At 37.5% G+C, this 26911-nt stretch overlaps 1 protein-coding gene and 1 long non-coding RNA gene across 4 annotated transcripts in view; one reads left to right on the top strand and one right to left on the bottom strand.

Moving 5' to 3' along the window:
• SATB2 (SATB homeobox 2) overlaps nucleotides 1–26911 on the bottom strand; it is a 203782-nt gene that overhangs the window by 46740 nt on the left and 130131 nt on the right. For all 3 annotated transcript variants that reach the window (XM_011949970.1, XM_011949971.1, XM_011949969.1), the window contains 2 exons: nucleotides 12526–12738; nucleotides 7754–7909 (listed from right to left, as the gene is read on the bottom strand). In XM_011949970.1, the coding sequence (XP_011805360.1) occupies nucleotides 7754–7909; nucleotides 12526–12738 (369 nt within the window). The remainder of the gene's footprint in view (nucleotides 1–7753; nucleotides 7910–12525; nucleotides 12739–26911) is intronic.
• Nucleotides 9167–13254, top strand: LOC105517432. Its single transcript, XR_001002669.1, has 3 exons — nucleotides 9167–9311; nucleotides 9840–9942; nucleotides 12617–13254. It is a non-coding gene; the product is annotated as an uncharacterized LOC105517432 (long non-coding RNA).

The following is a 26911-nucleotide window of genomic DNA, read 5'->3' as shown; positions in this document are numbered from 1 at the left end:
TGGGGACTAATTTGTAGCTATCTCTGGGTTATCTTATGCATGTCACCGACATTTCTATGGATGTGTCTGTAAAGATTGAGTCTGTAATTGAGAGTAAGGAAAATTTTACTTCAGAAGAGCCCTTTAAACCTCTGATAGACTGTGCTCAAGTCAAGATGGGATTACACAAAATGTTGTTGCCCTCCTTAGCATACATGGAATATACACAGCTATTTAATAGTATGGAGATTTGGTATGCCTTTACACGTATAAATATGTACAAACATACATACAAGCATACATGGGTACATGCACCTGAAAAAGCCATTTGTGTTTGTCAAAAAAGAAGAATGAATCTAGAATTTTGGACTTCTTCACTTCAACAGCAGAAAGATATTAACAGCAAAATGCACTAGGCTAAAATATCTAACAGAAAACAATAAAAATGCTTCCAATGCCTCCCTTCAGGTCCAAATGTCAGCACACCTGTGACATATCAATGTATATTGCAAAATTCCTAAAGAACTTATCATAATGGGTGGGTGGTGGGGGTTGGGGTTCAGGCGGGGTAGTGGTTGGGGAAACCAGACAGGGAAGACAACCAGGAGTTAAGACTCTTTTGAAAGATCAGGGTGGGACCAGAAAGAGGTGAGCAAGCTACTAGTGCATGAAATGTAAACAGTATGGTTTGACAAGTGTGTGCCTGCTTTCTTACATCTTGCACCCTAGGCAGCTAGCTTGCCTTACCCTAGTCTTGGCCCTGTGAAAAGAAGATTAAATAGTCTCAATAGCAAAGTGGTAGCAACCATTCATAGATACCAACATTCTCTGACTGTAAGAACCACAGTTTAACTCAATGTCCTCTTCCCCAATGGGCTGGGGAGAAATCAGAGAGGAGGTTTTAATATGGCAACCTAATTTGCTTCAAAGACACATGCAAGTTTCCAAAGTTACCAAGTCATGAACAGGCAAAATAATGAACTCAAAGGTTTCTGCAAAGGATAAAATGAACTTAAAATGAGTTTAAAACTTTGGTGATGAGTTAAAAGTATTTGACATTTTAAGAACTGCATATGTAGTCTGATTAATCTTCATTATCATCATCATTACTGATTGCCTAAGGACTCCTATAAAGACTAATTTTAAGGCATGAAACATTAACATAATTAATTGTGAGGGTGGTAAAAAGAACCCAATTCTTGATCATGAGGTTGATATTAAAACAGAGATCTTATAGGAATGTCTGAGGAGACTGCTTCACTAGAATCTGATTTCTTGAGATTCTACCAAGAGAAAAAAGAGGGGAGACTGAAGGGCTCAACTTGACACTCATGCATCACTATGTTCACATCCACTTAGTTTGGCATTTGGGAATCTGAGAAATTCCTTCACTAGGCATAACATTTTTCAAATGGTAATTTTAGTGTACATATATTAAACTTTTTTGAATCTGAATTTGGAACACCATCCCTAAATTTTAGTATACTCGATCCAGTTGACAAGAGTAGAAACTGGTCCATGACAGATCTCAGAATGACTGCATTCTGAAGAAACCTACCTGGCAGCTACTCAGTCAAGGCTGCACACCTCATTTTAGCCTACCTTACGTGCAGAATATAAATGGCAAAATCAAAATCATTAGGAGACAGACCACCAACTCACTTTACACAGGGTATCCTGTGGCCTACAGTTTCTGTTACTCTTTATAACAGAGAGGCCAGGGCAGCAACATGTCTACTTCCAGTGCCCTGGGTTATCCCAGCCCCAGTAAAGGCATCCTCAACATGGAAACTTCACAATGTAAGATCAACATTAGAGTACTTTTTGTGCAAAATGGCAAACCTTTGATCTTTGTGCAACATTTTTTAAAGGCTAGGAAACTAAGTAATGAGACAAGATAATATTTTATATTTTATAAATTTACTCTCCTACATAAAAAAGTTGTCTTAAAAACTATAGTTTTAACTTGTCTTATAATTATTTGTTACACAGTTATGATATCAATTAGGATATAAACATGCACATACACTCCCATGCAAACATATACACATTGAAAGAAAAGATTCTAAAATGTTAATAGTAACTATATCTGGGTCATGAAATCATGGCTGTTCCATGTTTTTATTTTTATACTCCTCGTCACTTTCTGAATTTTTTAAAATGAGGTTGTTAAATTACTTATGTAACCACAAAATATAAATTATTTCTTTAAAAAATGTATAAATATATGCCTGAGACATTTTAAGAAGAGATGCAAAAACAAAAATTAATTAGTCTTTCTTTCCTTTTTCTTTTATATAAAGAATCTTCTATGGAGACCTACATGTTTTAAATTATTTAGCCTGTCAAGCAAATTAGACCACCTATAAGGAGAGATTTTAAGAAAAAAAAAATGTTCATAAAATCTGAGCTTGTAAACTACATCTAAAACATAAGTACACTATCACTTAGGAATACAATTTGTTAAGTAGCTGAGAACTTGAAACATTTTTTTTTTGTAGAAACATAGTGATAAGGCATAAAGGTCAGTACACAAAATCCACTTAATCCTAATGTACATGAAGCACAGAACATACTGAAACCCAATCACCATGTAGGTCATAGTTTCTATGGGGAAAATGATTTTAGAATTGTGTATTAAAAGCCAGAAATCCATCTCTTGTAGCTACAATGAGATCACAATTATGCCTCCCATTCTAAAGTGTGTAGTAGGAAGAACTCTCTCATTCCTGACTTTAGTGGCAGCTCCGGCAGCCAGTGGGCCTGCAAAGGCATAGGTAGCATGGAGGATTGGCAGAGGTCTTTAAACCTTTGTAAACATGAGGGCATGTTACTAATATCATCTCACCAGAGACCCCCCCCGGGTCCGTGTTGGTTCCAAAATCACCCTTTTTCTTTTATCCCAGCAGGCTCTGGGGCTGCCCCTTTCATTACCAGCATCTGGGGTTTACAACCAGGCCGCCTTTTTCCCCTTGTCTGTATGGAACCGAACAGAGTGTGTTAGTTTCTCTCCACCTTCCTGATACAAAAGGCAAGTCCACAGCCCTTCTGAAGTCTTTGTTCATTGGTTTATCTTTTTAATGAAGGGAAGGGGAAATAGAGATTAAAAATAAGCCCCTTTCCATTTCTCTCCCTACTCTATTTTTACCCAAACCTAGTAGGAAAAAACAATCACATACGTAGTGTTGGGTCTTTGGGTATGCAAATAATGATAATAAATAATAAAGATTCACTCTCCTCTCAAAGAAAAAAAAAAAACAACATCAGATGATTCTTAGCATTCTATGAGCTAACCTATCATAGCCTATAAAAGGGAGAAGATAGCAGGATATGAGAAGAAAAAAAACAATTAATCAGTGTCTGGGAAATGGGGTAATTGATGTCAAGGGAGAGAAATGTGGCTGAGGATGCTGTCAAAGTACACAACCGTCCCCAGAAAACTGCAGATGTGCCCACAAGTTACTATGTTTTCTCTCTTCTAGATTTCTACATCCCAGATCACAGCTGATTGGGTAAAATTGGGAAGAAAGGGGGAAAGCAGCCCCACAGAATCTGCAGAAGACAGCCAGGAAGATTAACAGAAGCTTTTGAGGAACAAGGCATTCCTGTGGCCATGCGGACTGAATGTGGAGCATTCGCTCCCTGGTGGCCCTTTGTATGTGAGGGTCAGACTGGAGTTATACAGAAAACGCTCCATATGCCTTTACATTATGGCTTCTAATAAGAACCACTAACTCCTAATTCACAGAGAATTACCACTGTCATTCTATTCCATGATCTGAGTATTCTGCAGACAGAAAAGCAAGGTAATCCTCAGAATTCACACACAGAAAATTATTTTAAACCACTAAACTGTCCTAACTAGAAAATGAAGGAAATGTACAAATGTGAAATGTGCATAAACATGTCTTTCCCTCTGGTCTTACTCTTCTTGGACTCCTTTCCCACGAAGAAAGAGGCAAGGGCCTGATAGAAGATACCTAATGGAAGTGGATGATGGACTGGCCTGGCCATCACCAACGGACTGGGGCTGAGCTGCAGGAGGTGGTCTGGGACCCTACAAATGCATCCTCATGTAACCCATGCACTAGGGAAACATATACACACTTCCCAGTAACGGACTTTCACAATGAACCAGTTTGCCAACCTTTCAACTCCTTTTCTGAACCCCTTTCCTTGCATTGTGCCTGGTTCCTAAACACTTACAGTCCTCAAGGACCCTCTTGGCCCACCATTCCTACTCTCTCTAAAACTTCCCTCCCTCTTCCTATTCCCCATTCAAGGCTTCCCTAACACACAGGGCAGTGTTAGACATTATTCTTAACAGCTGATTACAGCAAATAACACCAAGGAGTGTTAATGGAGGGGTCATAGAAATTTCAAATGGAAGGAGAAGGTTGCTATGCGTATTTGAACTGGGCCTTCAGGGACTCAAGGCAACTCCAGTTCACAAGAGTACCTAATTAATTGTTTCCCTAATTTCACCTTCAGGAGAAGGGAAAGCCCTTGCATGTGGCTCTTCAGTCACTGCAAGAACTTAAGATCCCTCCAAAGAAAAATAAAAGGAGGGAAGAAAATGCAAGAAAAGAGAAAAACCTTTGTTCCTCTCAGTTCTCACCATACAATGGAGTGGGTGTGGCCACTCCCCATTGCAGCTTGGAGAGGTTAAGTCCTATGATTAGTCATGACTAAGAGAGATATATAAATCTATAAGGTGTAATATATATGACTAAGATATATATGTCCATAAGGTGTATCTATGTGCGTGTATGTAGATGTATAGACGTATATTATATATACGTGTGTCTATGGATATATATACATACATATATACATATATGTATATACATGTATGTTTATGTATATACATGTATGTCTCTATATATGTACACATAGATACACCTTGTGGATATATATCTTAGTCATATATATCCAGCTTATATATGTATACATATACATACATGTGCAGCACACATGCATACACATACATGTGCGCGCATACATGTATATACATACGTGTGCATGCATACATGCACACACATACCTATATGCACGCAAACATGTATACCTATATACATATATATACATACATGTACATACATATGTATATGTACAAACATGTATATGCATGTATACATGTGTGTGCACGTATATACATACATGTATACATATATACATATACATACATGTATATATGTATATGTACACATGTATATATGTCTGTCTATACACACATACATACACACATATACACACAGATACACCTTATGGATAGCCACCAAATATATGTGCCATGTACCAAGTCATGCAATTGATTTCACTAAATATACTTTTTATCAAGTGAATACTGATACTAATAAAATGGGAGTGAATATCTTTTGTTAAATTGCCTTTGAAACTACCAATTAAATTCATTTTGTTTGGCAGTATCATTTTTTAAAAAAAAACATAATAAACACAATGTCTGAATTGCCTATCTAGTCAGCTATTTACAATAAGGTTCCCTACTCATAGATGAAAATGAGATCATTGTCCCAGTGAAAAAAGAACAACATCAAAGCCTCTTATCCTCACTTAAGCTCAGTCTTATCTTCAGCATATTAATTCCCAGAACTATGTTCTCCTCTAAATTCTATGAAATCAGGGCTACTGGTTTCTTCAGGAGACATCAAAAATTTGGAGAGCTAAGCTTCTGCCAATTGGCAAAAGCAGCTTTCAATCAGCTACCTGAATTCTTTTGGGAGGTTGGAGGCATCACTATTTCCAAAAGCCATAGTGCTAAATCAACAGGAAGATTACAGGCATTCGGAATCAAGTTCTCAGACTGCGGTCTTCAGTTTTTCTTGAAAGCTGCTTATAAAAGAAGGACTGTGTGAAACTTTGATATTTACATCAAGTCACAACTAAGGGGCAGGTTTGCAAAATCAATTGTGCAGCTTTTATACTCACTGCACATTTACCACATATGTCCTTTATTACACAGTGGAAAACCATTAAATGCACAGTAGTTTTGCCAAGTGGCATTATGCATTTAACAGCTTTATTCGTTTAACAGCTCCAACTCTCATTATATTTTGCCATGTGGTACATGGGATTTTATGCATTTAACAGTTTAAGACAGCTCTATGGTATTTTCTTTTCATGTATTTCATAGTATGGTTGGACATCATGTCTTAGCAAACTGTATTTCACTGATTTCATTGATGAGAGAAAGTCAGAGTAATCTGAAAAAATTACTACACTGAAATTGAAAAGGGAAACAAATATTTTAATTCCTTTCTAAGTTCTTTGATATTCTACTCTCCTCCTTTTATCAACATCTGAAAATAACCTACATCAGGTTAAAACTGCAGGTAAAAAAGGCTAACCCTGTACTCTATAATTAATCTAAACATAACATTTAACTATAGTTTGATTTTTTTCAGTTTTAAAAACTTAATTTTTATTGAAAACCTTCTTGCTTAATAGAAATACAATACTCAGTCACTTCCTTTCTTTATAGCACACAACGGAAGATTTGTTAGGGAGATGATCAACCATTTTATTATTTACATATGTAGGGATGAAAACATTTGTCGGCCGGGCGCGGTGGCTCAAGCCTGTAATCCCAGCACTTTGGGAGGCCGAGACGGGCAGATCACGAGGTCAGGAGATGAGACCATCCTGGCTAACACAGTGAAACCCCGTCTCTACTAAAAACTACAAAAAACTAGCCAGGCGAGGTGGCGGCGCCTGTAGTCCCAGCTACTCGGGAGGCTGAGGCAGGAGAATGGCGTGAACCCGGGAGGCGGAGCTTGCAGTGAGCTGAGATCGGGCCACAGCACTCCAGCCTGGGTGACAGAGCGAGACTCCGTCTCAAAAAAAACAAAAAAAACAAAAAACAAACAAAAAAAGAAAATATTTGTCATACAAGGACACAGTGGAAATCAAGCTCAGAATCCAAGGACTCTCAAAATTACGCTTTAACTAACTTTTGTTTCCTCCACTCTGCATTAGATGTTCTCCCTAGGTATAAATAAGTAAGCATGCAACTCAAACTAACCTAGGATTCTAGGTTTGGGCAGAAATCGTCCCTTTAAATGAAGAATTGAAGCAGATAGTAGATCCCATCAACTGTTGCTGCTTTCAGAAATAAAAAACCTAAGCATCTGTCTGCTCGTTTCCCCAGAGCATTACATTCTCCACAATCCCAGCACTCTGAAAAATTTTACTGGATAAGCTTCTATGTTTTTCTGTTAAAAGATTTTAGCACTTACCCTGCACTCCCAACGTGTGTTTTCTCCTGAAAAAAACAACTGTATTCTGTACATAAAAGAAACACCTGACATCAAAAGGTGTCTCTGGGCCTGGGGAAAAGTGGTTATTATAACAGAGTCAGCCATTCCCCTTGTGGGAACAGGAGAGATGATGAGACTTGGCTAAAACTTGGTCTCAGAAAGGTACCGTATATACATTCTAAGTTTTGTTCATATATATATATATATAAAGAGAGAAACAAAAGAGTACATTGCAGTGTTTAGAAAAAGGAGAGAAATCATTCGAGGCTAATTTTTTTTAATCTTTAAAAAAAAAAAAAAAGATCGGGTTTTGGCTTCATCTCTATTTTGAACTCCAATGGAAATAAAAGCAAACTAGAGTAAAAGGCAGAACATGACAGGTTTCTTGGGGGTTATTATTGTTATTATTATTATAGGAACAGATGTATTTTTATTGGTGGGGGAAGGAGAAGGGTCTAATTCCAGCCCTCGATTTTGCTCTTTTAAAAACCACTCACCTGACTTTTATTTGCAGCCACCTTGGCAAACAGGGCTTGAGACACCTTGGCCCTTTTCATCTCCTGTTGGATCTCGTCATAAATGGCAGCTGTGATGTTGACGTTGGCGCCGTCCACCTTAATAGGGAGGTCTGTTGTCGGTGTCGAGGTTTTGGCCTACCAAGAGACCATGAAAATAATAATTTAAAAAGTGCTGCATTCAGCCCAGCCATCTGTGCAGAAATTATCAAAGGATTTCAGTCAGCTGATGCCAAACTGCATTAGCTACAGAGGGACACTTCCTGTCCATTATTCTAATCAGGTTAATTGTGATTGGAAATAATTGCAGTGCATTCCTATAGGACATGCAGAATCCTGTCAACCCTGTTTTCTCACAGTATCTCAGACGAAGATTCACAGGTAGGATGGCTCTCCTAGACACCAAACTATAAGCAACCATCTAACAACAAAACATACATGCAGAACACACACACAGTTAACCTTTTCTTTCTAAAAATGGCACACCTTGGAAGAAGAGCCAATTCTTCCAGAAAAAAAATGAGTAAATGGGTAGAGGTCTCTAAATAATAAATTATTACTCAATTTAATGCACTCCCGAGTCTCTCTCATTCTTTATTAAAGCTTTACGTATGTCATTCGAGTATGTATGGTTTTCCATCATTATCATCATTATGCTACCCAGACAGTCACCTAATTTCACCTAGGAAATCAGTGGAAATGAAACAAAATTTCATTTCATAAAACTAGGCTTCAGAATGCCTTTGATGTGCCGTTTTCATTTTCTTAAACTCATATTGTGGTTTTATGTATTCTGTAGTGCTCGTTTTAATTGAATGATTTCCCGTCAGCTTCAGAGACAAATGAAGGACAATATAGAAGGTATCTGTACTTCTTGGGGTTAGGATAACCCTAAAATGTCTGAATCTACTTAATCCAAAAGATGGTCATAACATTTACTTGGTGTGGGCCCTAGAATGCATTGCTGGTGTCTAATAAGAGAGGGCTGAGACATTTTGTCGGAACCTCCGGCAGCAAGACTTCAGGAAAAGACATCCTTGATCCTTGTGCACTACCAGCTGAACTGACCTAACCTGGGTTTTTTCTCCTTGTCCAGAGAAAGATGTAACAGGCAGTGTGGACTCTGTGACAAATGGTGTCTAGAGGCAGAACTTAAGGCCCTACTTTTTCATAAAGGCTTTGCTTCCTAACAGTGCTCAGTGACTTCTGCCATTTTTCTTCTACCTCCTTCTCTTATACTATTTTCTAATTACCACAAAGCAATAATTACTATAATTTATGGTGTGCTTTTTATGGGCCAGGTACTCCAGAAAGCATTTTAACTTCTGTTTTCACATTTAATTCTTTTAAGATTCCAATGAGTTAGACATTATTATTTTCATCATACAAATTAAGAAACTGAAATAAAAGAGGATTTTAACCTAGGACACCCAGCAGCCAGTGAAGGAACCATGATCTGAACGCAACTCTTTCAGGCTCAAAAGCATGGGGTCAGGACACTGCAATATACACTGCCTCCAAAATCTCCAATTTATGCCAGGTGCTGTTACAAGAATTTCCTTGCTAGGCTGGGACTTTCCCATTAAAAATCCAATTCTCTGTAATTTTTTTAAAAAAACTCTTTGTTCTGCTCAAAATTTCTAGTTAACCCACAGTGCTTTCCCTGTTAAGAGAACGTTTTAGCATAGCATGTCTGCCCTTTCTCAATTCAGTTTTCTTAATTTGCCTCACTGACTATCTCATCCCACCTGACTGGTCAAGTCTTCTCTAGAACCATAAGGGCTAAGATGAAACCCCTCAGCCACGTGACCTTACACAAGTTACCGAATCCATCTAAACCTCAGTTCCCTCATCTGTAAAATGGGCGTAATACCAAAAAATGGTGACAATAGAATTCATGCAAAATGTTCACAATACCTAATACACAGTAAGCATTTTAAAAAATGATCATTCTTATCTTAGTATTGCTTTGTCATTATTAAGGACAGCATGGAATGCTGAACTGAATAAATAAAAAGAGACTGCAGGTATAATTTCAAAACTGAAATTTCTCCAATTTGTTTTTCAGCTACTAATAAAGTATAGATGGGGTCTGGAAAATAATCTCCCTGCATCAATGTCAAGCTGCCTGTGTACACTAAATTGCTGACTCCAACTAAAAGGCTGAGTCAGTGAGTACTCCTCTAATACTTGTTCTCACAATAAAATCTGTACCGTACTATGATCTTTACTGTTGAGATATGCCTGTAAAGAATTTTAAGCCGGTAATCATGAAATGTTTTAAAAGACTTTAATAAACTCTCCTTTCTCAATTTTTACCCAAGAGAAAAAGAAGACAATTCTAGAGAATGTACAAATGCAATGCCATGACTGTATTCTCAAAAACATGTTTAAATATTTATTTTTTAAAATATCAAAACCGTGAAATTAAGTAAGAGATTTCCCTGCTACACCTATCCCTAAAGGGCATCTTAATGAATTTTCTAGATGGCATTCTGGTCAAAATAAGCAAAATACTGACCCTAACTGTGTGGCCTTGTAAGTCGGTCTGGCACTGAAAGCTATTAGGTCTTTGAAAAGGTGCCTACGATATATAATCTTGTTAGGAAAACAGTACAAAAGAGCTGAAAACAAACACACAGACCTCTGTTAATTTCTAACAAGTAGAAGTAACTTTCTAAGAAGAACTGTCTTGTTAAATGGCCATGAAGTATGGCTGGGCTCTTCTATAATGGTTTAATGGACTTCGAAAGTGGCAAACATATTGATGAATTTAGCAGAAGTAAATATTAGTGCACATTAACAACTTGCCCAACTTACTAGCTCAGTATGTATGCCCTCAGAATTTTTTTTAAATAAATAAAAATGCTTGGTTATACTCATCCAAAGTAAGCAGTCAAGAGACTTATTTTTGGTTTAAACAGTAACTAAAACTCATAATTCACTAAAGATTGAAGTGTAAGTAACACAATTTGGCAGTGCATGATAGAAAGTAATCTTCAATTAAAAGTTTATTGCAGAGTATAAAAATATAAAGAGTTAAAATGTGTGAAAAAAATGGATATACTTGAAAAAGCTCAAATATTTCTACTAGAATACAATTGTGCTTCTATGCTTAATCAGTTCCTTAGAATTTATCAGAAAACACAAAACCAAAGCTATAATATCTAAGCAAAACAACCTTTGGTTTTGAACCGCCCATTTTTCAGATTTGTATAAATGTATATCCATTAGGTCGGGCATGGTGGCTCACGCCTGTAATCCCAGCACTTTGCAAGGCCAAGGTGGGCGGATTACTTGAGGTCAGGAGTTTGAGACTAGCATGGCCAACATTGTGAAACACCGCCTCTACTAAAAATACAAAAAAATTAGCCTGGTGTGGTGGCATGTGCTTGTAATCCCAGCTACTCGGGAGGTCGAGGCAGGAGAATCACTTAAACCTGAGAAGCAGAGGTTGCAGTAAGCCATGATCACACCACTGCACTTCAGCCTGGGCAACAAAGTGAGACTCCTTCTCAAAAACAAACAAACAAAAATGTATACCCATTAAATATCGGTTTTGAGGATTATCACTCAGACAGAACCTGCAACTATCATAGCAACGGTGAATGGACTGGCCTTATCATAAATCTATCGAGTAGTAAAAGTTTAGGGGAAGTAGGAGATAGGCCAGAAATGAGTAGGCTTGGATGTGAACTAGAAATGACCCCTGACTGCCTTGAGTTAGGAGCTTTGAAGCACACATTACTAGATGTATACACTTGCATGAGGGCCTAAGAAAAGAATACTTTTCAAGTGTGTGGAGAGGAAGAATGGAAGTCACCAAATTCTGTGGGGAGATGATCCTAGGATGGAAAATAATTAAGGCCTACCTTTCCACCATCATTTTCTAAAGGATCACTGAGTGACATCTCAGTCATTCTGATCTAGACACTGCATATGCATGCTTCCACTGCAAGTGTTCCTCCATTTTGTCTTTTTCAGATTACACAAAACAGAGCTTAAACTACCCTCTGCCCCTGCCCTCAGCCACCCTACACCCCATCCAGCTCAACCAAATAAACATACAATTTAAGGGAAAGCAGTGTGCTTGCTATGCAAACTCGGCTTCAACACAAATGTCCTAACTCCTTCTTCGGCAACTGAGCAGCTACATATAAACATCCTAGAGCCAGCCCCTGTGCCCACTCCTACCTTCCCACCCCTCACATACCACTATGGAAGAATGGAACTTCCTAAAGGGACAGAAATAGAGTATGGGATCATATATGGTCAGAGATTCATATCCTTTGACCAACATGTTTAGCGGATTAAGAAGTCTTTGAATTGGCCAGGCGCGGTGGCTCACGCCTATAATCCCAGCACTTTGGGAGACCAAGGCAGGTGGATCACCTGAGGTCAGGAGTTTGAGACTAGCCTGGCCAACATGGTGAAACCCCATCTCTACTAAAAATACAAAAATTAGCCGGGCATGGTGATGGGTGCCTATAATGTCAGCTACTTGGGAGGCTGGGGTAGGAGAATTGCTTGAACCCAGGAAGCAGAGGCTGCAGTAAGCCAAGATCACACTACTGTACCCCAGCCTGTGCAACAGAGCAAGACTCCATCTCAAAAAAATTTAAAAATAAGAAAAGAAAAAAAGGAAAGAAATCCTTGAATTATGTCTCTCAGTATTCGAGGGAAAACACAGTAACTAGTGAAGGCAAGATATTTCCAAGACAAAGAGTGAAAAATCCAGAGAGCAAGTTTCTCACCTGAGGGGTTCGGGAGGAGCTGGGACTGCTGGAGGCCGAGGAGACCATGCTCACATTGGGATTCATGCTCCGCTCCCTCTCGTCTTGGTAGATGCGATCTCGCTCCACTTCTGGCAGATTGAGGAAATTCTGCATGGCCCTCAGGTTTACTAGAAGAGACTGAGAGGCTGTCCGAGGGTCTTCTTCCTTACGCAGAATCTCAGACAATAATCCCTGATTAAATGGGGGAAAAAAATAGACCAAGTCACATTTGCAGGTATATATGTGTAGTTTCTGTCTTCTGCCCCTCTCCCCCTTTGTTTGGTTTAACCAGCTCGCTGTGATGTCAAGAACCTCACACTAATTCCTTAGGGTTCTCCGATATGAAGGTAATGTGCTTGCCTTCCGGGGGATATGCATTATTTTAGGACTGTTCTATTCTGACACTTTATCATCACTGTAATAATCATCGGTGTACAGACATGCCAGCTAGCAAGGTAGGCACTCAGGAAGAATTGTGAAACTGCAATTACCACCAGGTGCCTCCTACAAGTATTTCAGGAACTGTTAGAACTCTCTCTGCTTGAAACTGGGAACACTTGGCAGTCCTGCTTAGCTTTACAAATCTGCCAAGTTTGGTAAATTTAGTTTCGACATTTAAACAGCATGGTAGATTTACATCAATTTTTTTAAAAATTGGCTGAATTTCTGTATGACCGGCCACTGTTTTCAATATAGAAATTTCTTATGGCAAAAAAAAAAAAAAAAGACACAAAGCAAATGGCTAAATTGTGTTAACCCTCTGATAATTTCCCAATCCATACACACAATAGTTTTCCTTACATATGTACAAAGGGCACCCAAATCTTTTATGAGATGTCTTCATGGGTGAAACCCTAATCTCACCATTAAAGCAATGAAAATGAAGTCACCTCTGGTGAGGGGCTGAGCACACCGTAACAACAGTGTGCATGGAATGCTATGATGGGTCCAGATACTTTCTGAATGTGTGACTCACCCAAATAGAAAGATTTAAATAGGAAATTAGTGTTTTCATGTGCTCTGATGACAGAGGATTCACAAAGGAAAGGAAAATGCTGCCAAGTCTAGAGAAGAGTAGTATGGACTCCAGAAAAAGGCTGGAGATCTAAGGTGGGACATTGTAGTATTGTGGGTAGGTGCAGATCTATTTCCATTCTGCACACTTGTTGGATTATCACACAGAGACATCACTTTATATTCCAAACTAATATATTGCTTCTCAGAGCAGTACAAGAACAGAGTTCAGGATTATCCCCCTGGGAAGAACTGAGATGTTAATCCCATGTCTTAGAACAGATGGGCCAACTCAGATCATGAAAAGTCACTTCTTTAACTGTAGTAAAGTAGAACAGATGCCAAAGACGTTTCCACTCAGGTGAAAATTAATGCAAAGGAAACACTATCAGATTTCTAATATGTGGCTTAAATATGAAAAGGCAATGAATGTAAGAGGAATATGCTATCTCTAGTTGTCCAAAAATCTTCAAGGAAAGGTAGGTAATGTTTTAAAATAAAGCAATGCATTATAATATAGTGAAGCAAATGCCAGTTATAGGAAGTGCATCACATAGCACTCCAAGGAAGCAATCACCACTCAGAACATCACATAGTCAATTTTACTACAAGGAACTTACAAGCACTATGTCATCCGACAGTTTCACAATTTCAGTGTCATGTTACTTTGATTAGAGAAATTCTAAGTAATACTTGGTAGAAAAGCTACAGATCGGTGTCTTGTGTGTGTGTCTGTGTCTGTGTGTGCATGCATGCATGCCCAAAGAAGGGGAAAAGGTAGGATGTGTATGTAAAAATAACTGACTGGCACATGATTCTTAATCCAGATTTCTTGTCATGCTTTTAGAAGCAATGAGTGAGACACTTATCTTCCAGAAAACGTGATACAATCTAGGTATCAACTCTCTGAAATTAAAAGTCAATTCTGCCTAAAGCTATCCTACTTTCCACTTGCACTAAGCAACCTGAAATATTCATAATGAATTTGTTTTGAAGATAAAAATCTTCAAATGAATATGCAGAGAAGCAAGAGCAAAGTGGATTTCAACTTTCAATACCAGTAAAAAAAACACTAAGACTGGTATTTTTTGAGTTTTCTTCAATGATAAATTCTGCATATAAAGGATGACTTGGTCTTTTTCCTCTCTCTCCCTCCTTCCTCTCCCTTTCACTCTCATAAATTTGGTATTTCAATAAATTTCAAATTACTAAAACTTGAAGGAGTTTTAGGGTCAACACGAAAAAATTTTTTAGTTATGATTATACTCAAGAGATCTCAAAGGCAAAGTTTATAAACCTATTCTTCCCCTGTGAAATTATTTTAACAAGTTGTGGAGTTTATTATAGCAAAGATTTTGGATACAAAATAGTGACATAACAAAACTATTGTTCTAACGGACCATGGCTCAAAATTATGTTTGTTCATTCTTAATCAATAAAAAGCATTAAAAAACACAGAGTGTTTTAATTTGTTTCTTGTTTGTTTCTTTCCATTTTGAAACTGTATAGCTCCTTCTCCTACATTTTTTACATACTGGACAACCTTGCAGGGAAACTAATCCATCTCCAAGGAAAATTATTACGAAGAATCCTTGAGAATGACTGCTCACCCATTTCTGAGGTGAAAGAGATACAATATTTGTATTTTTAAAGGGTGGTGGAATATACTGTTTCCTCTGTTTCATTTGCCTAATTGAAGATAAAGTCTCAAACCAACAAGGTAGCCAGTGTCACCTCCATATATTAACCCCAGAGAATCAGAACACTGCTTTAAATTATTTACTAAAACTCTCATCCGTGTAGGTATAGTCCCAAAGCGTATTCTTTTCTCCTCAGACATTTTCAATAACAAGTGGCTCACTGGTGGGCACAAGAAGAGTTTTAGTTGTTTTGTTGAGTCTTTTTCACTTGAGTTATTTATGTGCTTTTAACTATTTAAACTGGGATTTTCAAAAAATGTAGTCCAAATTCTTCAGGCTCCTAAATGGAAAGTGAGTCTATTTCATTAGTTGAAAATCATCAGATGAGAAAAAGATCAGAAGAAAATAGACAGCATAACTTTCATACACCACACATCACCCCACCTAATTATCAAGATAAGTAAATGTTTATCATATTGAAACTGTCTTGAATAGAACATAAATTAATAATTTATCTCATATAAACATTTCTAAAGCCCTTGCCACTATGTCATCTGGCATTTTAATTATCAACCAGCCAAGCTGGAGGTGTCACTTGGACATTCCCATTATGCAGCCTGGGATACAGAAAATGTGGCACGGCACCTGGGCACTGAAAAAAAGATGCACTTTTATGAATAGAAAGGTCATGAATATTGAGAATGTGCAAATGGAGGGAAATTAATAAATTAACCAGGATATAGCTTATTAAACTTTCATATCAGTAATCATATTAAAATATATTGCAAGTATTGAGTAAAGTGATCATTAAGTATTTTCCTCATCGTAGGCAACAGAACCTTCTCCAGGGACACATTAAAACAATTTCCTCCACAGTGTTAGCCGAGATTATGTAAGACCAGGAAACATGTTGACTAAAAGGAGCAGAACGAATATCTGCACAAGGTAGAAGAGATACCCTCCAAAATAATTCTTGGGTTACAAGTCAGTGGAAAAAGAAGGAAGGCAGGTAAAGAGAACCTCAAATTGGCTTTTTCCATAGCCTAATTAACATTTTGTAGACTGCATATAATTTCCAGGACCACCAAAGAATACATGAGTTTGGCAAAATATTCACTAAAAGCAAAATAATTCAAAGTACGAAATGAGCAATAACTTATCATAATGCCATCTAGCTTGCTCATAATTTGGCCTGCTTGCTACCTCTACAGAGACAACAAATAATTGGGGCTAATTGTTTGATGAAAACTTAATGCCCTTATTTTTCCTAATATTTTAAAATATCTCTTTATAACAAATTAAATGACCTTTACAGATTCTGAGTCTGTACTTTCTGTCAATGAGCTTTTGATTTCCATACTTCCTTAACAATTTATATAATTGGTCCCAAATTGTTAACGTGTATGATATATGCTGATATTCACAGAAGTCTGGGAAATGCTATCATGACGGGTTCTATCAAATTTACTTCCAAGTTTTTGCACTAGCCTTTGACAGCTTGTCTGGGACAGGTGAGAAATTACCTTCAATGGGCCTTTAACCCTGTAAGAGAGCAATAAGAGAATCCACACCTGGGCCAGGTTTAGGAATGCTGAGCCTGCCATGCCACTCCTGACAGCAACAGTTAAAGTCCTTACTGACTAGATTTTAACAGATATCTGTTCTTCATGGCTCTCAGACCATAGGCAACTCTCCAGGATCAGGCTATATCGCTCATGGATTACCTCGGGAGCCCTGAAATCCAGTATCTCCCATTGATTATCTAGGGAACCCCCAAATTCAATATACCTTGTCTCAAAAAAAAAAAAAAAACATCAGTCTGTTAATTCATTTCTTATTTATGACTGAATACAAAGTTCTGAGAGGGATGAATAGATTTAATAAGAGACAGATTCTGCTTCCCAGGAGTTTGCCATACGATGGGAAGGAGAAGGTATTATAGCAGCACAATGTTAAAGATGTCAAGCATCATCAATGCAAGCCAGAACTAGTGTCACCTTCGCTCAAAGGAGGGAGAAAGTATTATCAACTGCAGGATTCAGGGAAAAATAATTGGAAGAGGTAAGACTTAACCTAGCTGGAACTTTAAATATGGATAGTACATGGATATAAAGTTAAGATGAATATTGGGCAGCCTGTGAAACTGGGGAGTTTTAGAACATTTGAAGAAAGAGAAACCACATGCTTACTCCAGAATACCAAGACAACCTCTGTTTCCTTAAAAGCTGTAAAATAAAGTGCAAAATCTAATAAAGTGGTAGAAGATATTTTGAAACGAAAATATAATAAGAGTCCACATTAATACGATTCTGAACTACTGGAGTATATACAAGCTAACCAGCAAACATTAACCCCCAAAATGAAGTGATATTAGATAATCTGTTCAGCCTTTTTGTCACCTCCAACAAATTAGGCTTTCAATATACAAAACATCTTCCTTCCAGAAAAACAAATGATCACGATTCCATTTAATTGTAACTTAATGAGGCATAATTTATTTTTTAAAGTGATATACACCAGGTGTGTACTGAGGAAACTGGCCCAGCCAAACCCTAGTACTTCCCTTTGGAAAAAGCCTCAAGCTAGCTAGAGACTGTTTTCCTTTCTGGAAATTTTGCTTCTGTTTGTGGCAGTTGAAATGAGAGGTAGAAATGGTAACTTGCAATGTTCATCTCTTTACTAAAACATGTACCTTTTGAAGTAACTCAATCCAAAAAATATTCATTTATCATAGAAAGCATATAATAGGAAAGTGTTAGGTTCCAATGTGAACAAAGATAAACATTCAAATGTCATGTAAATCCCAAAGACAGCTTAGATGTACTTCTGATTCCTATGCTAAAAGTAAAATCATATGCTGAGCACTTCTTTAGGAACATTTAAACTAGACAGAGAAAATAAGCCCTATCCCCTCATATTATATTATAATTATTAATTCTGATATGACACTCATCTTCAGAAATCAAGTTACATCTCTTTAAAGGTATATGATTCAGAACACTTATTAGGGAAAATGTATTTTAGTTCATAATTATATACTACTTTAAACAAATAGTGTCATAACCAATCAGTAAGGTTAAAAAAAAAATCACATCCTCCCATTTTACAGATTAAAATTACAGAAGGCTAGAGGTGGAAGGAGCCTTGGCACTCATATGGGCCAACCATCCACCCTGCCCCTGGATAACCTATCACGTTTCCCTTGAAATGTCAAAAAAAAAAAAAAAAAAAAGCTCCTTCCAAATAAGGTCCCTTACTCCTCATGTTTCACCCCTTTTGTATGCTTGCTAGCCTTAATTTTCACATAATTCTGAAATATCTGTGTCCAGCTGACAGGGAAGCAAAAAACTGGTAGCCTTTTAAGAAAACTATATAATATCAAACCTAGTCTAAACACACAAAATGAACTCTTAAATTTCAGCGGTCAATTCAGAGTTAACCAAAGTGGCTAACTCAGTGGCATGGCTGTAGAAAGTACTGGTATCCTACTACCTGAAAGCTGACCTAACAAAATCGTTTCTCTCCTAACCTCCAGTCTCTCATTTCCTTCTAGATACTCATGAGAGGCATTTCCCCCTCTGTTCACAAACATTAACAGGTTTCCCTGGGTTCTGTATTCATAATCTACAACCCCACTATGAATCTAGCTGCTGAAATTCATTTGTGTAATGCTAAAAATACTCACCCCATCCCCCGCACCCCAGAGCATTGCTTAGCCATGAAGTCACAGTACTTAGTCTGATTTGAATAAAAGGTATACAGGGCACAACAACGACAATTTGATTTTTATTATTAAAAATGATGTGTTAAATCCTCAAAGAAAATGTCGTTATTGCATTAGTTTAATAACACCTCTCTTTTTATTACAATATCTCTTTATTAGGAAAGACAGCCTATGCATATGGCATTTTTGTAGGATGGGGTGGATAGATTTGAGCATCTAAAGGGAATAAATGTATTCTGCAAATATAAATGCATATACAAAAGTAATGTTTGCAGACAAACGTTGTTACTATAGAGATATATTCAGCAAAGCACTAAAAGACTAGGTATACATGTGTATATGTATGTACACTGCAGTTGGAAATACTTTCTCCCTCCTTTGAACCAAAACAGCAAGAGTTCTACTTCACATTTATGTGACATCTTTTGCACTGTGCTACTATAGAACCTTCCTGCCATGATACAGTAAACTCCTTGGGGGCAGAATCTGCATATTTTGTACTTAGCGGCTAGTTGGTAATACATAGGAATGGTTTAAGAAGGCACCAAATGCATATTTTTTAAATTTCTGGGAGTGGGAGTCCTATCTTTGCTGAATAGCTAGCAGCAGGCCCTGGCAGGCTACATATTGAAAACATGACTCACATTATACTCAAGATCTTTTCATTCAGCCTGCTGAAAACAAGATAATTGAAACTGAAATTTTGGGTCATGCAAACTTCACTTTAGAGCAAATATTTTAGGTACCCCAAGTCTGTAATGTATTACGTAAAACACTTGTCTCACAGATTTGTTTTTTGTGGATACAATACAATTTCACTTGTGCCAACTTTCACATCAGAATACAGGACCCACGTAACACAAAGTGAGTAGATACAACAGAGCATTCTTGAAGCCAGAACGGTCTGTGTTCCCTTAACTGCGATACCTTTGACCAAGCCACATTGGAGCACATACAATAGAGGAACTTAGCCAAAACCAGATTCCTGGCAAATTTACTGTTTTTTGTTTGTTTGTTTGTTTTTGCCTACTTAATCTATATGATGATTATCCCTTCCTTCTTGGTGTCTCTAGGAAGTTTTAGGTACTGGAATAAGAGGCTACACACAATCCAAGTCAAAATTTATAAAACACATTAGCACTAAAAAGTGAAAGCAAACAGAACTGAACAGGTTCCCTTTGGAAACGTTTTACTAGTAGTGTTCTTCAGCTCTGGGCACATACATGGTTTCTACTCACACCTCAAGTACCTGGCACTACCACTATTTCATTCACAAAGTTCTGGGCCCTTCTTATTCCTACTTTCCATGAGTGTTCTATAAAACAACTGTTGGCAACCTGCCCCAAAAATTTACTAGCTTTGGCTACTTTGTCAAAACATTGGCAAAAATAGTACTTTCTTAAAACAAAACAAAAAAATACATTTATTGAATATTTATATCTCAAATGTCTCAGATGCCTTCAGATATAAGCAAAGCAGTCTATTAACACTTGAGTTGACTCTTTCTGAAACAGTTATAAAATGTTCTTTCCTGCTGAAATATTTCTGCATTCATTTTAATTATCTTCAGGGTCAAAAGCATCTGTTCTCACACAGCACATGGGACACTTCACAGTCCTAATGATTTCACAAAAGGGTTACTTGTTTGAAAGTCTGTTTACCCCTTGTATCTCTTTGAAGAAGAGATTATGTCCTTCATCTTCCACTGTGTGGTAGCAGAAATGATTGAGAATAAAGTAGTTATGAGTGTGAGTCACGAAATCAGACTCGCTGGATTTGAAATTGGGCTCTAATTGGACAAGGATCAATTAATCTCCCTATGGCATAGTTTCCTCACCTGTAAAACCAAAATAATTCTGCTTCCCTTATGGGGTCCTCTAGAGAGCTTCTAACTGTATGTGATACATACTAAGAGTTTAATCAATGTTAGCCATCAGTAGGATGCCTAGTATAGTTTCTGAATACTTAATATTTGATGAATAAATAAATACATAAACATCACAGTACAATTTTTATTTTACACCTACAACTATAAATATTCAAGATACTCTTGTTATATTTTGCTAAATGTCTTCTCATAGAGAAGGCAGAAAATATAATAACTTTTAGGAAGTGGAATAATTAAAACTATTTGACATAGAGAAGGGTATAAAGAAAAATGTAATAAATTATATGATGCAAAATGCCCACATGAATATTCTAGATAACACTAAATTAAGATAGTCAATTTATACTTCAGAAAAGTAAAACAACTTTTTTTCTCTAAGTAACTTTGCTATCTTCAAAAATCAGCTTTAATCTGTATCACTGTTCAAACATGGGTCATAATTATTAGTGGATCATAATTTAACATATCATAGCTAACTTTCTATTATGAATTGGAATTAAAAACCTTAGAAAGTACCAAAGTGTTTAATACATGGTAAGAGCATTGTTCCATGAAGGATTTTTTTCTGTCATGAAGCCTTTGCTTTAGAAATATACAGATAGAAATGAGATAAAACTAGAGACAGACACACAGGTGTGTGTGCACGTGTTCATCTGTGGGTGCGTACCAGCTCATGATGTAAAAAGTATTTCTTATAGGTACTGCAGTCAGAGAATTTTGGAAGTAAATTCTATAGTCTATACTGACAATTTTAGACACAGAACTGTATATAGAATTGAAACGACCTAGTAATTTCAAATTGATAACAATTATATTTTTCTTCAGCATTTCTGGCCTTTAAACTTACTTCACTTTATTTGAGCAAATATGCAATTAACCCAAGGCCAAATGGTCATAATTTCAATAAATGACCATGAAAGGAAAACTCCTTGTATATATTTTTAAAATTGCTTTAATTGAGCAATGGTGAAAAATATACAAATAATGGGATTTAAAGCTAGTGTTTCCTTGTATATTTTTAATAAAAATTATACTGTAAATATAACATCACTCAGAATTTTGGGAGACTAGTTAAATAATACAACAGCGGACTTTCACATTAAAAGTGCAAGTTTCGGCCGGATGTGGTGGCGCACGCCTATAATCCCGGCACTTTAGAAGGACAAGACGTGCAGGTCACTTGAGGTCAGGAGTTCCAGACCAGCCAACATGGGGAAACCCTGTCTCTATTAAAAATACAAAAGAAAATTAGCCAGGCATGGCGATGCATGCCTGTAATCCCAGCTACTCGGAAGGCTGAGGTGGAAGGATCACTTGAACTCGGGAGGCAGAGGTTGCAGCGAGCCAAGATTATGCCACTGTACTCCAACCTGGATGACAGAGCAAGACTCCCATTTAAAAGCAAACAAACAACAACAACAACAAAAAGTGCAAGTTTCTGCTGAAACATACTCACTAGAGGTGAAAGTCTTCATTGAGGATAGAGACCTCTATCTATGTGAAATGAGTCAATCATTCCCTGTTAGAGAATTGTGAAACAAGCTTATAAAACTTACCAAAAGAGAGTTTTCTTCAGTAAAAACAGAGAAGCCTGAATTTTCTAAAATAAGTCTGGTAACTAATTTTTAAGGACTTTGCACATTGGTCAGGGATGAAAGGAAAAGATAGGCTGGGTGTGATTGCTCACGCCTATAATCCCGGCACTTTCAGAGGCTGAGGTGGGTGATTGCCTGAGCTCAGGAATTCTAGACTAGCCTGGGCAACATGGTGAAACCCCATCTCTACTAAAATACAAAAAATTGACCAGGCATGGCGGTGCATCCCTGTAGTCCCAGCTACTCAGGAGGCTGAGGTGGGAGAATCGCTTGAACCTAGGAGGCGGAGGTTGCAGTGAGCCGAGATGGCACCACTGAACTCCGGGCCTGGGTGACAGAGCAAGACTCTGTCCTGAAAAAAAGAAAGAACAAGACAGACCAGTATGTCATCATGTTTGCTTCTTCTGATTCTCTTGCATGAGTTTTGTGAAGGAGGGAGAAAAGAAAGGTCTTCCTTTACATAGAAGTCTCTATTTCAGGTGGATTTAGAAGTGAGAGGAGAGTTGCCTATGTGTGACAGCTGCTAAATTAGCCTTCTCTGTATTCAGAGCACAAACAAAGCCATCATCTCCCCAAGTCTGTTTAGATGAGCCCTTTGACCTATGAATCCATGTTTTGTGGTTGAGAGTGACTTAAAAAGGTGCCAATTAACAACAGATAGTCTTATATGTGTAAGGGAAACTAAAGGAAACCTGCTACCTACAGGGCTAGCCTCAAGCAATCTAATAACTTTGAGACACTGCTATCCTGGGAGATATTAATATTATTATAATCTGTAAATCTATGAATTCAAGCCAGTGATCCTGAAATGAAAGACTGTTTATTTTGTGAAGCAACCAGGGCCATCTCTTCCCACTTTATTAATTTAATGTTCTGAAATCAAAAGAGGGTATATTATTTACTTCAAAACTCAATAACAGGTTCATGCTTGATCTGTGGCATTTCATATTTACAGCTCATCTTTCAGTGGGTGGACTTCCTTTTTTCACATGTTTCCTTGTCATTTTATAACCAGCTCACTGGACCATGGAGTCAAGACCCCTGGATTTACATTGTGTTCTATTACTCTATGACTTGCTGGGTGCTTGTTACCTCTATTGGAGAGTGAGAAATAATGATGACTGAGATTAGATGTAGGCTGACAGAATTCTGAACACCTTAAAGGTCAAATTTTCTAGAAATATAAACTGTATATATGATTAAATTGTGCCAACCTTTGGCTAACAATATGTATAACTCAAACAAAGGAGTTAAAAGAGAAGTTTCTACTCCAAAAAACTGACTGGTAACACACTGAAGCTCAGACTCCTAAATATTTTGGTTGCCAGGATTTTCATGTTATTGCTACGTATCCCTTCCTAACTGTGCCACTTCAAAATATAACGTTTAGCAAGTCCTGAGTCATTTTAACCTTAATAATTCGGGGCATGAATATACTATAAACACTGTGTCAAAAAAGAATAAAAGCAAAAGCCATGCCATTTCACACGAATGTTTACATTTTAGCAGTTGACCTTACTGTCAGCTTTCCTGATACATCATTCAATCTAATTTTCCAATCCATTGAAAACATTCTCCAGTTGCTGAGTGACTTCATAAATTGTATTTATGATCCTTGTCTTAAGTTTCTTCAAATGATGTGGCTTTGATGAGTAAACTGCAGATTTTTTTGCAAAGTCTCATAAAAACTAAAAGTAGTCAAATGAGGGCAAGACAACAAAATGAGTTCCCAGAGGATTTTTAAAATCCTGTTCTCTATCACATAAAACCAGGATGCACGGCTTTCCCAAGCAAGGCCTTTGATGTAAGGTTGCAAATTGCATAACTCTGCGACTTTTTCAATGAACTGAAGGAGCGAGACACCAAATTAGAGACTTACTGTTACAAAAGAATAGCACATTTTGCAAAAACACATCTGTACTTGCAACTGAAAACATGTTTTCAAGAACTGGCTCAGAAGAACTACCTGAGACACAAAATGAACCTGAAACTTTCTTAATTATGGCATGATCTGCTAGGTGGGGGGGTGGCGGGTGGGGGGGGGAGAACCATACAACATAATGAGTATGGCAAATGATACAGTCTTCTTATTGCTAATTCCTTGCATAAGGATGTTTCCTGAACTCTGCCACCAAGGTAAGGAGACAGTGGTATAGAGAAGATATGAGGATCACACCTAATTTCCCTTTTCTAGCATTCTAATGCTGCCATTCACATGTGATGGGGCATCCGTTCCACTGGATTTAGCCTAGTTTGGATCAAAGCTTCCTCTACTTCATTTAACAGATTTGCTCAGATGGAAGGTCTCAGAGGAGAAACAATGTTAGTAGAAGGGGGATTTCTGAACATACGAATATGTAGGTCATTGGATTTTTAAATAAATTAGAGAATAGTTTATCTATTAAGGAAGATTCACTGTACATATTTTATGAAACCATGCTTATTATAGGTCAGTGGGCATTCTACAACCATCCCTCAGTAATATTAAGTCTTTTAAAATACTGTCACAAACCTTTCCATACTGGCATAAATCCCTGATTAATTTTTTAACGTCCACAAAGTAACAAAGGGCAAAAGAATGCTTAAGGTTGGAATTCATAATCACACTGTCAAAAGGCAAAGATATAAACAAATTAAATAGTCAAGCAACATATTTTACGTACATAGGCCTAGTAAGTCAAACTATGTCAGCATTAAAATAAATTCACGATATAAGCAAGAACGAATATGGAAAAAAAAAAAAGGAACCTGATAGAGCTGCTTATTCCCACAGACACTATCTGCATCACTGCAGGAGCACAGGAGAAGTAGGGCCAAGGGGCAAAGCCACTCTCAAACCCACAGAATCATGTAATTCACCATTTAGACCCAGCAAGTACAGTTTTCATTTAAGTCAAGTTTGGTAAATCTCCTAAGGCCTTACATCCAACGTCTGTCTCTGTCTCATTTTTATTCACTCTCTCTCTCTCTCCCCACATTCAATATCCATAAGTCAGCCTGGGCAATATCAATATTGATCCATTGAATTGCAGAGCTATAGGGGGCATAGGTTTTCAACAATAATACTGATAATATTTTCAAAAGAAAGGAGTAAAAAATTCTATACTAGTTCCATAGTATCATATGGCTTTTGATTTGCAGAAAAAGTGGACATAAAACTATGGATAGGTTTTACTCAAACTACTACCCCATGGCATGATCAGTTAGGCTAGAAATGGCATGGATCTACAATCTGGAATAAAATGCAGATCCTCAGATCTGCGACTACCACACAAGTGATTTATTAAGATGGACTTCCAAGGGAAACTGCTGAGGGAGTGTGAGGAGCAGGACAGGGAAGAGAAGAAATGCAAGCAAAGTCCCAGCTTCAGCCTGGGCCTGCAGAGCGCTCTGGAGTGGAAGTTATGCTTCAGAGCTGTCGCTACTACAGGAGGTTGGGAGCTGCCCTGTTGTCACCCTCCTGTACCCATAAGACAGTGGTAAGCATTTCTATCTCTGCCAGGACGAGCAAAGAAAATCAGTAGCCCAAACTGGAGAGCTGTTAACGGAAAAGCCTAACAGCAGACGCAGGCTTTCAGAAGTAAAACCGTGGGTGGGGTGGGGGCGGGGGAACATCAAAAACAGAGCAGGGATGTTATCTGCCTCAGCCTCCTTCAGTGTATAACCACCCATCTCAATTTGTGGCCACAGGTTAAAGTGCTTAGAAATGTATCATGGGATTGCCTGAATATTAATGACCAGGTCAGAAAATGCCTTATCACTTTCACCTTACTGTTTTCACTGGGTCTCATTTGCCTTAAAAGTCTTCAGAGACACAGAAAGCAGGGCTACTCTTATCTTTCAACAGACTAGTTAAAAAAAAAAAAAAAGAGTGGTGATACTCAGAATGTATTTTATATAAGGTCATAATGACCTAATGGCTCAGACAGGACACAAGGCTCTGCCACACCCTGTGTCTAGAAACATGTTAGTCTCAGGCCCATGCTGGAGATCCCATATCCTGGCATTGCATGACCTCTAATGTGCTATATTCCTAGCCCAGAACAAGTGACTCAATTTTATGTTCCTAGTTTAGACCATGTATGTTTTTGTTAGCAACCCAAAAGAGAAACGTAAAGATTAAAAAAATAATAACAATAAAAAATAAAATCATATTGGCAAAAGGCTGCCTATCTCTGACTCCAGCAGACGCCATGACCTTGTCATAAAGTGTGGATAGGGCATCATTTTATTAAACAAATACATTTTATGTTCTTAAAAGACATATTTATTAATATAAAAATAAACTAAAAAGAAGCTCTTGAAAATATGGTTCTATTCTCTTAATTATGTTATTTTACATCATCAAATGATATGGTGACAATGAATCAGCCATAACAAGGTAATTAATAGTTTCTCTTTGGAGAACTGACATTTGAAATGTTATTTATTATGAATTTAAGTTTTTCATCTGGAAGCCTTAAACATGAAAAGCTGGGCAGAGTTTTTTTTTTTTTTTTTTTTT

Source organism: Colobus angolensis, unplaced genomic scaffold, assembly GCF_000951035.1.
Source record: "Colobus angolensis palliatus isolate OR3802 unplaced genomic scaffold, Cang.pa_1.0 Scaffold30, whole genome shotgun sequence".
In the NCBI taxonomy this organism is placed as follows: domain Eukaryota; kingdom Metazoa; phylum Chordata; class Mammalia; order Primates; family Cercopithecidae; genus Colobus; species Colobus angolensis.
The sequence above is the reverse complement of the archived record's forward strand: the minus strand, read 5'-3'. Positions and strand labels throughout refer to the sequence as shown.